Source organism: Desarmillaria tabescens (assembly GCF_030435595.1).
Source record: "Desarmillaria tabescens strain CCBAS 213 chromosome Unknown EV420scaffold_69, whole genome shotgun sequence".
In the NCBI taxonomy this organism is placed as follows: Eukaryota; Fungi; Basidiomycota; class Agaricomycetes; order Agaricales; family Physalacriaceae; genus Desarmillaria; species Desarmillaria tabescens.
Window position 1 is genome coordinate 166,332 of NW_026848368.1, and position 13,075 is coordinate 179,406.

The window sequence follows — 13,075 nt, forward strand, 5'->3', positions numbered from 1 at the left end:
TTGCATTGGGATGAACCAATTATCCAACAGAACAGTCATCACATGATGCTGCTGCAAGGTCGACCCTGCATGCTGCAGGAAATGTTTCACTCTAGCATGATCCATGACAGCCCTTGAGGGCTATCAGAACTGTTCACGGTACCCATGGAGGAAGATGTGGAGGACCCAGCAGAGTATGGCATCGATTGGGTCATCACACAGGACTGACAATACATGGAGCACCATCTACTCCATAACCCTCAAGAATGGGATGCAACAAACCCCTTCAGCTCGGGCCCTCTGACCCTCACTCATGTGCCATGTGTGGCCCCCAAATTGCCCCTCAACAAGGAGAGCATACTGATTCTACAGAGAGCACTCTCCGAGTGTGTAGACTTGCAGTCACAGTTTATGGACATTCGTCGTTTGGTGTGGGTGGAAGCACTCAATCTATGTGACTACCTTTTATGTACCCAGAATGCAGGTTCCGCAAATGTAGCGTTTTAAATCATAAATGATGTGTCACGCCTAATGTACAATTATTGAGGGACTTGACAGACTAGGAGACTGGTGACAGTGTGAAGGTAACCAACATAGACAAACATTCTGCCCTGGCTTCTTATAGAAAGGAAGTACTTCTGTGGCTTTTCTTCTTCAGGCTCTTTTGCGTGCTTTTTTTCATGTGAACTCTTGCCCCCACCAGCTTAGCTCTTGCCCCCACCTCATGCGCAACTATGGATAATGAATACAATGACCCAACACCTAGTGAAGGCTCTGCTAGCCACAACGACATACAAATGCATTCTTCAATCACTCTGCGCCTCATAGCCAACGAGGTAGAGCAAATGCAACAGGTAGGTCATTGGTGAACAGGACAAAGGCTTGTTGTGAAGCGTCTTCACAGAACGTGATCTATGCAGAGCACCAGCGGGCTGTTGCACTTGGGGATCTTGAATGCACTCATAGATGCCTCCTTGTAGTGCGGGATGATGCTTTGACCTGGCAAGCCCTCCAATGCACTGTAAGTTCCTTTCCACGTGACGATAACGAACACTCACTGGCAGCCTGGGACCAGATGTACCTCAGAGGTCAAGCAGAGATCGATGACCTCAAGGAGGAGATCGAAGCACTACAACAGGAAAGTTTACTTCCCAGCGCTGTACGCAAGCAGAACTTGACGGCTCGAAGCATTCAAAGAGTTGTAAGGTTGGGTTTTGCTTGGCGACAAGGATCTCACACCCTCTCACAGAAATGAAACCATGCTTTAGAGCACCTTCTTTGCTCTATGTGTACCTTGCCAATCACAGATGCTTCCCTGTGAGTGATATCCCATTACCTCTCTTAGAGGTTTATATCTTGAATGCGATTGGGTCCCCACAGACTCTCGTGTGGTCACACCTTCCACACCCCCTGCCTGAAGGAATGGTTTCACACATTGACCACCCGTTTCTTGGAAGGCGCTGAGCCTGAAGAGGGACAGACCAGTCCCAAATTGACATGCATGAATTGCAATAAGAAAGTCCTCGCTGTTCCCATTCACAACTACCTGGTTGAGAGCACTGCCAGCGGCTTGCCAGATGCTCTCGATGTCGACCACAGCAATTGGTCGTCCCAATGGCACCACTGGTGGCTGTTGGGTCCCAAGGTCAGAGGCGACATGGTCACATCTGACAACAGTTTGTCGAACACTTTCAATGCTGAAATGAACAGGGGGCCAGGACTGGAGGAGAGCTCAATGGCAATGGAAATGTAATGGCACAGAGCAATGGTGGTTAACCCACCTGAGCGAGGTAAGGGTCCCAGCTCAATAGTGGTCATCCAGAACTTAGGAAACTCATTCTAGATATTCAAACCAAGACTTACTAACAATTTTACGGTTCCTGGATGTAAATACAATAGCAAAAAGCCTGTAGTACAAGAGAGCCATGAATGCTCAAGAAAATGGTGATTATCGATGTCAGTGAACACATCATAAGGGACTGGCCATTGAGCAGGCATTTCGGCATTCTGGAAAAGCATGTCTGACTTGGAGGCCAACCAGCAGTATGGACAGACAGCAACCCAGGGCTATGGGAGAGTCTCACGGAGTTTGAATTATAGTCAAGTGGAGATGTCTAACATGTATCAGCATTGTCTGTTGGATGCTTGTCTTCTAAATCTAGCACACTAGGCACACCTATCTCATGGCCAAGGAAACTGATGATTTCAACACACTTAAATCCCAATGCGAGCAGCTATTGCACAAAAGCTTGCCAGGCGATGGTGGGTACAATTAGATCCTGGGAGCTCAGACATATATATTTATCAAGCGATACAGCTTTGCAAGCTTGGGATGGCCTCTGTGGTGCCATTTACCATGAACTTGAAGATCTCCTCATCACAACACTGAATGCACCACAGATTTGGGCCTCACCTTTGGGTGCGAAACAGGTTGTGGTGATGCACAAAGACTATTGCTATGGTGACAATGACCCATGCTGCTGGCCTCAACCATATATCACTCATTGCCCCCACCTTGCCTGTATTTGAAAAGCTCTGGCAGACTCCCATGATGCGTCTCAACAACCACTGTACTCCCTACCACATCACGGCGATTTCAAGGAATGCGACGTTTCATGCATGATCCGAGGTCCTGTTCTCTGGCACAGGACACAGTACCAAGCATTTCAGCAAGCATGTGAGCTTGTCATACAAAGATCGCTGACATGTCAAGTGAAAGAAGATGAGGATGTCAAGCATCTATGTGGCCTTCTGCAAATGTTCTTGCAGCACTTACAGTCTCTCCCTCTCACGTTTGAGTGACTGTGTCTCTGTGTGGCAGAGACACAATGGGTTGCTCTCGAATTGCAAGCATACATGGATTACTATATGATCTTCATGCCGCACATATCCTCTCCCTCTCCGACAATTTGGAAAGTGCATTCTGACCTCATCAGCACTTTCACTACCAGTACCCTCACTGCTCAGGAATTCCACAAAGTGGGAATTCCAGTTTGGTTGCTATGATCTGTGTCAGTGATTCCATTTACACAAATCAATCAGGTAGTTGATGTGTTCCTGTGTGAGGAGCACGTCAATCTTCGCCCTTGCCCCCTCCACCTGCACGAGGTATATGTTGGGGCCACATCTGATGAGCTGAAATACCAGGCCATAGACACTTTCACACAGAGTCATTTCTCCAGCCCGAATCCTTTTTTTTGGACCCCAGGAGTATGCACAAGTGTCAGGGCCCGCATTTAGTATTCTAAGCCTTAGCCTATAAATTGCTTAGGCTAGGATAGGCTTCTCCTGCACCTTTAGCCTACCACCAAATATAATATCTTGCACATCATGATTAGCCTAGTCTAGCCTATCTGCTTCGTAGCCCTACACAATTACCTAGCTAAATATATCTAGTCTAATCTAGCCTAGCCTAACAGATGAACACAATCCTAGCTAGGCCTAACCCAGCCTAGCCTAAATCATCGCAATCCTACCAGTTATCAAGCTCTTACCAACCTAGCCTAGCCAAGCCTAACACATCACATCACATCTCAACCTAGCCTAGTCAAGCCCCTCCCCTCCTTTTCCGGCAACCACGAGCACGACTTGTGCCTCCACCCCGAGCATTGCCATGATGTGACAGCAAGCCTCTGGATAACACCCTCTTACATTTCCGAGGTGAAGATGCATAAATAGCATCTGCACCAGCGTTCCTGCCATTGCTTAAAGTGTCTTCATCAACATTCTGAGTCTCGTTCATATTAAGCTGGTCTTCTTCACCGTCATCTGGATTGCTGTACATGGTGTCCTCATCTTCGCATCATATCTTCTCCTCTTCCTCCCATGCGAGTTCATCCTCCCTCTCTCTTGTGCGACGGTCTTCCTCCCGATTTTCTGTGACCTTTTTCACAGCCTTCTCCCACTCCATAACACAATGAGCTGCCAGCTTCGTGTGGACGTCGGCCACCTTGTATGCATACGCAGCTGCGCCAGTTTTTATGTCACTCGCCTTTGCAATCTGTGTCCAATTTTCGGCTGTTTTGCAATGCGAGACCTCAACCCTCCACTGTTCCTCCTCCAACAGCTCTACTTCTTCAGTCCAACGGTCCAGATCTGCATGCTCCCACATCCATTTCACCCGCCTGACTACAACAACATACATGTTAGCCAAATTGGAAGAAAAGACATAAGACTAACATACTCTCAGTGATCCATTCATCCTCAGCAGACTCTGCCAGGCCCTTGGGCTTTAATGCTCCCCATAACCAGGAATCCGGCTTCATGGTGTCACCCAATCCATGGCTCTGGGCAGCATTCTTGGCTGTGATATGTACTGCAGTGAGCTCCCGAAGATCAACATCTGTTGGGGACATTCCCAGAGTAATCAGGCGCTTCCGGACAAAGTTGTACCTGTGCATGCAATCAACTTTGTCAAGCTGAAAGCAGCTGACAAACTCATGTGCATGCATACACATCCTTTGACCATGAAATTCCGTTCGAACGATATGTGTGTTATAGCTTTGTCCAATGATAAGCTCCTGGATCTCAGCCAGAATATCATGAGCCTGCCCCACTCTCAGCGAGTACTCAACAGAAATGAGACTCTCCAGTCCATATTGGATGCACATCTTTCACGGGAGTCAACTAGGAAGAGGAAGACGTGCTTTCTCAGGCGTTTTGATATCCACTTGCCCAACTGAAGCATGGGCTGCAGGAAAGAACTTCATGAAAACCTGCAGCCATTCAACAGTGTCATCATAGAGGGCTGCTCAGCTCAAGCGTAAACGGTTATTGTCAGTGGCAGTTCGATATTTGGGGTCTGGCTCCCTCTTCTCCAGGAGCTCTATTCGCAGCCTGCATATTATGGTCAAATCGGATCAGGTTATGAAAAATTTGTACTTACTGTTCATGGTCCAAATGAACTCCCTCCATGATGACTTGCGTAACACCTTCACTCATTCCAGGAATGGGCAAATCACTCAGGATCGCTGTTTTTTCCTTCTCAAGGAGATCTGTTACCATGCTTTGCATTGTAGGACAGGCTGAAATACGATAAGCTGAGCACACACAAGACTATGTGATGACATACCAATATTGTTGAAATTACACTGGAAACGGTCAACAAGAGGCTTCGTGTCGTGGGTGGGCATGGGCATTTGATACTCTGCCTCCTATTTCACAATGAGCTGTGGCGGATGTGTGGCAGTCAACGCTGTGAAACTAATCCGAAGATTCTCTTGCTTCCAGACTGCTTCAATGTATTTCCATTTCAGATGTTTCGCTGCACAGCCAATGTTAGTGATGTAAGACTCATATTCCTGGAGATCAACTTACCGAGACGAACAACTTTACTCCAGTTCCAGTCATTGAGGATGAAGTCCAGCATATCATGGCGGAGACCATGATTCATCTGTTTCAAGCTTCTGCCAGCATGCTTGGTCCTATCCCAAGCCGACTCCAAGACGTCCCCGCAACTGCGAGCAACACCCGGGGTATGATTGAAGCAGTAAAGCGCCAAGCAGTGCAGGATATGGGCAACGATGTGCAGCTGGCCAATGTTTCCCTCGATCCTGGCAATCTTGACCAGTTCTTCATCGGTTAGGTTGGGAAAGCGTTCCTTAGTAATTCTTGTCAAGAGATTTGGCAGATACTGGCAGACCAGGTCGTAACTAAGCCGAATCCACCGTTGTTTTGTTTGATCCTTCAACGCACTGACAAGACCGCGATCTGCATAGTACAACCTGATACAGCTGTGAGCATAAATAAATCCACATTAGTGGCATTCTTACCTCTCTCCCACATACATATCTACTGTCGCATCAGGCTTGAACATGACATGGCGTACGCACTGGAACCCGACGATCCCGGTGACCACAAGGTTCACAAACTTGAGTAAGTGGTCAAATTTCAATGCCCGGAGCTTCGCACAGTCACATTTCTGCACAACGTATTAACTAGCATGAACACGACCTCAAAGTCCAGCACTCACCTCTGGGGGATCATTTTCAACACGGGAAAGATATCGCTGGTATTCATGCTCCTCAACAACAAAAGCATGACCAGCATTCAAGGACTCCTCATTGGGGTCATCCGGCTTGTTGATTCGTGGAACATTGAAGGTACCATCACAGTCAAGAAACAACGTGTACTTGTGTCCGTACAATTATCAGGCAAGGAGACTCATTTACAAACTGCATACTCACTTTTCGCTCTCAGGAGCATTTGTTAATACCTCCAAATTGATGTTCCACTCAGGCTCTGGACATGCGGGGCAGTGTACGGTGATGCAGTTCTTCCATCGGTGTGTAATGAAGTTGTCAATATTATGCACTTGTCCGCTCCGCCGAACAGCTTGCAAGTGTCGGTGAATGTGCGAGGCTTGCATAAAAGTGCGGTATGAATCCTAAAAATGTTATGAGATATCAGGAATACCGCTGGAACTTAAGAGACCAGACCCACCGACACATCATCTGGCAGCTCTGCGGCAGACATTTTTCGCAGAGCAGCACAGAAAGATTCAGCTGACTTCATTGATGTGCAATGATGGATGTCGAAGTTGTCCAGGACCTCGCTAGTGAACACTGTTTCTGGGCATTTGACGGTGGCAGGAAATAGCCGATGGAGAAAGAGCTGTTTGGCCTCATCGAGTTCTCCATCCCAACAGAAACAAAACTGGAAGTTGACATCATGATAGCCATTGACATCGACGACGATGACTTTGCGAAAGGCTGTCTCTAGCTGGTTTGGACAGCGGTCTCCGCCATGGCCAAGAGCAAACATGAACCCAAGCTGCTGAAGACTCACCTTCTCGAAATATCGTCCGTTCCATTTTTCTATCCGGTGGAAAGGTAGATGACAGTGGATAACCTTTATGCATTCTCCGCAACAGGGGGCTCAGAGATAACAACTCTTGCATCGATATTCGGATATAGCGCCTGATTCACAATCGCAGAGAGCATTCACATGTCCATCATAATTGTCGGCGATGTACGTTGATTGAAAGAACAGGAAAAGTGGCAAAAACGCCTTCATCTTCTCACTTGCGCCCTGCGAAAGCCACCTTAGCAGGAAGTAAACAGACCGGATAAAGTGGATTCTTACCTGAGGTTGTGTCTTTCAAGACAACGAGGTCTCTTCAGGAGATTCTGACACAGGTAGATGTGGACAGCTGTCATCGTGGACAGCCTCATCCACAAATATCGCATCAGTGGATATAAGGGTCGTCTGTGCACCAACAATTGAAGCTGGCTTGCGCTTGGCAAGCTTTTCGAAGTTTGGTAGTTTCACACGCATTGCCAAGAAAATTGACGAGTAACTGGTGAGGCCGCGTTCAGTCAAGTCGCAGTCTGGGATGAGCAGAACATCAAAATATGGGATGTGCTCCTCCTGTTTTACAGAATGATCTGCTCATATCTCATTCAATACATTTTGGATATCCATGGGGCTTCGTACACACCATTGTACAATATATACAGTCTGTTCTATAACAATAATACCCTCCCTAACTATTAGAAATGCCAAATATAAGGTATGTCTCCTCCATCCCCCTATTACTCTTTTTATCACGTATTTCTGATGGTTTCCTTTGTCCTGTGGGGTCATTTGAGTGTTATTCAGGTCAATAAACACAATAGACAAAACTCCGAAGTTGTCCGAAGCCCAGAAATAGGATTTATTACATGTGCTCCTCCTAAACTGTAATATCATTATTTCTGTCATTTTTGAGACCATATAAATGAAGGCTGCAGTCGTTTTGGGGTTTTTAATATCAGGGAATCCATTGGTGATGCTCCCCAGGCCATCCGAAGTGCGAAAAACAAAATAAGCGATGTATACCCCCTAATACCCCCTTTTATACTGTATTATACTGGACCTATATTACGAAGGAGGATGTATTCTAGGGTTTTTATAGCATAGGAATTGACTGGTAATGTTTTCAAAGCGATCTGGAGCATGCTGCACCCTAAAAAGCGAATATTTTCGTTTATCTCCAGGAATAAAGTGTGCCAAAAGTACTGTGGAGGGGTCGTTTGGGTGTTTTCAAGGTCAGGGAATCGATTGGTGAAGTCCTCCAGCCGATCCATTGCATGCAGCAGCCCCCAAAAGCGAATATTTATGCGATTTTCATTATATTACCCTTTTATCCCACTATCCAGGGCTCCTATGTATCATTAGAGGGCTCTATTTTATGTTGTTTATGTCTATACAGATTATAGTACCATCCCCTGGCCCAGCCAGTAGCCTGAGAATAGCCCAATAGCTATTTTGACCGGAAAATAGCCCCTATTTTGGGTATTAAAAATGCGGCACTGCCACTGGATCCAGCCAAAATTGATGGGCTGATTTGGGGAGCCTAAAAAGGCAAAAGAGCGCACCAGAGCGGAGCAAAGGAAGGGCATCAATATGAGGTCATAAATGTTAAGGGAGGGAGGGTATATATAGAGATAAAAAGATATATATATAATGCTAGTATGGTGTAGTGGTTAATATGCCTGCTCGAGAAAGTCATGTGACATTATTGGATTTATTTTTGAGGTCCTGGGTTCAATTCCTGGAATTGCCCTCTTTTCTAATGATGCCATCATTGACACAGATTGGGAAGCTTACTAAGCCACTTTGTCATCCTGATGGAATTACTGTATATGGGCTGGATGTAAACTGACACTCTTGATGTATCACAATTAACTGTCAACTAACAGTGTTTGATGCATCAAAGTAGCAGCTACAGGTGGAGAATGAAGATGAGAGATAACCGGATGAAAAGTGACTGGGGCTCACCTCACTGTAGCTACTTTGTTGGTGGCGGGTGGCATTCCCACTCCCGAACAATGGTCATGAACTACCACAAGCCCACACGAGGATGCTGCATAATCAGAAGGGGTAAACATTTTTGGAAGATGAACAGGTACATGATTTTCAGGGGAGGGACACCAAGATATGATTACAATCTGGGTGTTTTCAATGGTGTAGAAGTAAACAAGATGTAAATATCAAAAAAAAAAAAAAAAAAAGAGAATAAATGTCCGGTCATAAAGGTTGTCGTAATATTCAATCTAAGTTGACCATACGTTCGACTATGAGCCTGCAAACCCGCAAGTAACAGAGCACAATCGGGTCCTCCAAGAGATTTTCCGAGCTAAAGCCTGACAGTCGCACATCTGTTGTAATTCCACACTGATTGCACTACAGTGACCTGAGCAATCTGGGCTAGTTATACATAAGAACCGCATACCTTAAGCTGCTGCGTTCCCAAATATTCAAGTACATGCTGGTCACGCGAAAGACTACCCATTTCAATTCCTAGCTCCGTGATGAGGGACAACCGCCCCCGGCAGTAGCAGAAACCGGAAAGGTGATGATCCGGATGAAGCTCATCGTTGAGGGACTGGAGTCGTAGGTCGAGAAGTTCGTTGACATGCACGAACATGGCCGAGAGCTGCTGAAATGGCGAGATATTGCTATATCCGGCAAGATTGGGTGTGACATTGGGATGGAGAGGGCCGATGGGCATGGCTACAGCAGCAGAACTTTGAAGTTAGACGTAGAGAGGGAGATTGCGAGGAGTCTAGTCGACAGCTGCTTAAATAGTCAGCAAAGTGCCACCGTACCTCAGGAAACAAAGAAATACCCAGTAGCAACACAATAAGAAATGACAAAAGGACAATTGATAACATCTCCATCGTACGGCAGCCAAAACTCCACGTCCGTCGTGTCAGCCACATGACCTGCTGCACTTAGAAATCATGTACCTCGGGCGCTTGTTTCCCTGGAATTCAGACACAAACACGTGGCTGAGAAGGACTCACAAGCACCAACGCAAGGTCAAGCGCTGTACGGCGATCTATTCAGGTCAACTGTAGATCCAAAATCTGGTCTTTTGCTTGATCTCGACAATTTCAAGGAGGTTCATCCAATGAATGGAGTCTCATGCAAGAGACGAGAGCGGGATCAGGCTAAAAAGGGGGTTAGGGTTTGGTTTATTTTTGAGAAACAGGGCAACATACCATCCCCATTCATCTGCTGCCGTCTCTACCATTCTCCATCACTGCCGTCTCCTTCAATCGCTCCTCCACCCTTCAAGCTTCAAGCTTCGTACCGTCATCCCGGAGCAAAAACAGGTTTCCCCCAGTCCAGGGAACCATGCACACTGACGTCGACTCGAGGGCTGGACATGCGTGGGCAGAATGGAACGAGATCGGCCGGCTAAGAAGGGGTGAATGCCTGGGAAGGAAGATGAATGTGAGAGACTTACCACTCCCAAGACGTCTGTGGACCTCCCGCTTTCCTCCGTTCACGTCTTCTTCCCAATGTCACATCCCTAGGGATTGCTTGGAGAGCTTGCTCGTCGCCACATACGTCATTACCAGGAGTCGACACCACAGTAATCAGCGAAAAAGAATTGCTTTTGCAGAAGTTAAGAGCCTGAACACAAGTGAGGAAGGAAGAGATGCATTACATTTCCTCAGCTCACTCCGCCGCCTCTCTGCTCACACCCCATTGAGAAAGCATACTGACGCAAGATCAAGTGCATGTAAGCGACCCATGCAGGTCAGCAGATAGTGGATGGATGGTCATTGGGGTGAGGGCATGCCATAATGTGCTCGTCTTCGAGGTTGAAAGGACGGCCGTCATGTTCATAGTAGGAGCTGTGAGAAGGCTGAGCACCGAATATGGGCGAGGAGGGAGAGGACCTACCAGTCTTCTCACGGCTCCGCCGTCTTCTCATGTCCACTTGTCGAGTTTCCCGTCATGGTGAAGTGCTCGTGTCCCTCTGCTGATAGAGCTTGTTGTTGCGCGTTGCTAGCGATGAAAGATATACTCGTCGTAAATAGTTGTTGTTAATTATTCATGGATAGTGGATGAGATCGTTGAGGTGAGGATGCGACGAAAGCACGCCACAATAGGAGGGACGATGCAGCTGGAAGGAATTTCCAATTGGGCTTACAAATCGGCACACCGGCTCCATGCACATGCCCAAGCCTTCCTTCTAATTCAAAGTCCGTATGGTATTCTTATAGCATCCGCGTAGCTTGTACTCGTCGTTTCACTTCCTCTCCGCTCGCTTGCGTTCTCATTTCTATCTATCAATCAGTCCAAATCAGCCAAGTGGTCAGTGAGTTTCATGATTTCTTTGTCTGTTGCTCTCTTTCTTTAGCTTGACCTGAAGAGGTTGGCCTTACTGCTTGACATTCCGTCGGCAGTGTATTTCTCTTATTCTGAGCATCTCACACTTTCCTTCTCCATGTCAGGTCTATACAATGGTCTGGGCAGAAGAACTTACACCTGAAAACATACGCAAGAATCCGAAGCTTTTACTTCACAAGAGTGCACCCGACAAACGTAGGTTTTTAATCCATCCTGGAGGTCGGCGAGACTTAGCATTTCAAGCACGACAGTTCAACAATGGTTTCCGTGGCGCTGTCCTACCAAATAGCAATTTCTTCCTCATGTCACCGAATTGCGGAATGCTATGGGAGCCACCATTGGGGCTGAACAGAGAAGTTTACATGCGACGCGACTACAAGTACGGCAAGGATGATCCTCTCTCCTGGCCACAACTTTATTGTCCCGAATATCCTCATTTTGCATGCATACGCACTCCACCATGGAACAGCAGCCCTTCTGACCTTTTCTACCCACTTTTCGCTCCTGTCAATCACTCCATTTTTTCCCCTTGCGCTGAGTGTTCCATCGTACCGAACATTGGCAAACTAGCAGGCGTATACTTGGAGAAACTCAAAGCTGCATGCATTGACATCATGAGGGCTGCACGCCGCATCGACAGGCCGGATTCCCTCAGGCTTCAAATCAGACTCGACTGCAATATGATTGATCTTTTTCTTGCGCGTTTGGATGCCCTGCCCATGAACTTTGAGCGGGTATGCCTCACAGTTGCAGAGACTCAAAGAGTGACATGTCTTTTATGTGCATTAGTTGACTACATCCAGATTTACAAGCCGAGGATGGATGGGTTAGTTGAGAGGGACCCCAAGGTCCATGATCCAATGATAATGGGCGCTTTTGTGGAGGATGCAATGATGCTGCAACACTTTTTCTGTGCTAGGATACTGGTTTGGACGATGCAGCCACTGGAGGAGGCGGCAGTGTATCGCATCGATGTTCTTACCGACATCGAGACTCCCGACAGCTGGCTAGTCTTGAATCAGCCTCGACTTAAACTGCGATCCGTGTATAATGGAGCCCCGAACAAGGCCAAGTATACAGCGATGAACCTCTTTACAAGGGATCATTTGGGCTGGGCGAACCCGTTCCGTCTGCCAAGTCCGGTAATCCTGACACGACCCAATGCACCGCTAGCAGTGTCGACTCGAGAGGATGTCCGGTTTTCTCCATGTGAGATTTCATAGTTGCTGAGTAACCAAGTCTCAACTGATTACTTTGCAGATCACAATCGAAGCAGGAGTGGATGCAACAAAGTCCCACAATCCCGCTACAATGTGTCAGGTTTGACAGATCCTAGGCATGCAGATCTCCCTCCGATGGTTCCCGTATGGCGAGATGCCTTATTCCAGATTGATGCTGATAAGAGTCGTTGCCATTCATCTGCCAACGTTGTCAGAATTAACGGTCTCTCCTTTCCCCGAGTGGATCTATTCACAAGCATCGAAAATGTCGACAAGCGTGCTGTGGTGAATTTGACGGAAGCATTAACATCAGCGATTTGCAGGGCTATTGGCGAGGGAAGGAGTTTGGAACACTTACTGCAAATGACAAAAAGGAGATCCTTTGGGAAATCTCGGAGATGGGCTTTCGTCTGGAAGTTCATGCTCTTGACCAGCATGCCTCTGTGGCTAACGTCAACGAGGAAGCTCGCAAGGCTGATATCGGGTGATGCTTTCCCCATGGACAAACTCATCCTGTTTGTGTAAACTTGGGCAGTGCGAATTTAGGTCTGGCTCACATGTCTTGGCTGGAGCGAGCACCATATCTTTTTTCCCTGCGCAAGGTCATGCAAAGCTGGAAAGGAGACCAGCCTAAATTCCTCGTGTCTTCTAACCTTGATGGATACATGGAGGCGGCATATTTGGAACTTGAGAAGCAGGTAGTGGGACATTACACAGACACTTTTTTTTTATACTTTGGTCGTGTGCCA

The 13,075-nt window shown here is 47.1% G+C and overlaps 4 protein-coding genes across 4 annotated transcripts; 3 read left to right on the forward strand and 1 right to left on the reverse strand.

Annotated features, from left to right (window-relative positions):
• Nucleotides 1-213: 213 nt before the first annotated feature.
• EV420DRAFT_1278657 (uncharacterized protein) lies at nt 214-486 on the forward strand (the record flags this gene model as incomplete). The annotated part of the gene is made up of 1 exon (XM_060468101.1): nt 214-486. The coding sequence occupies one exon, from the start codon at nt 214-216 to the stop codon at nt 484-486; it is 273 nt and encodes a 90-aa protein (XP_060324039.1).
• Nucleotides 487-713: 227 nt separating this feature from the next.
• Nucleotides 714-1,732, forward strand: EV420DRAFT_1485607 (uncharacterized protein; the record flags this gene model as incomplete). Its single annotated transcript, XM_060470252.1, has 5 exons — nt 714-833; nt 884-1,000; nt 1,055-1,185; nt 1,248-1,296; nt 1,400-1,732. 5 exons carry the CDS (start codon nt 714-716, stop codon nt 1,730-1,732), a joined length of 750 nt encoding a protein of 249 aa, XP_060324040.1.
• Nucleotides 1,733-5,269: 3,537 nt separating this feature from the next.
• EV420DRAFT_1219433 (uncharacterized protein) lies at nt 5,270-6,846 on the reverse strand (the record flags this gene model as incomplete). Its single annotated transcript, XM_060466441.1, has 5 exons — nt 5,270-5,702; nt 5,751-5,899; nt 5,951-6,109; nt 6,194-6,364; nt 6,421-6,846. Coding segments are annotated over 5 exons (1,338 nt in total), but the record flags the coding sequence as incomplete, so codon positions are not given.
• A 4,373-nt stretch (nt 6,847-11,219) lies between these two features.
• On the forward strand, nt 11,220-12,814 carry EV420DRAFT_1650042 (uncharacterized protein; the record flags this gene model as incomplete). The annotated part of the gene is made up of 3 exons (XM_060478395.1): nt 11,220-12,315; nt 12,367-12,611; nt 12,650-12,814. The coding sequence occupies 3 exons, from the start codon at nt 11,220-11,222 to the stop codon at nt 12,812-12,814; spliced, it is 1,506 nt and encodes a 501-aa protein (XP_060324042.1).
• Nucleotides 12,815-13,075: the final 261 nt, after the last annotated feature.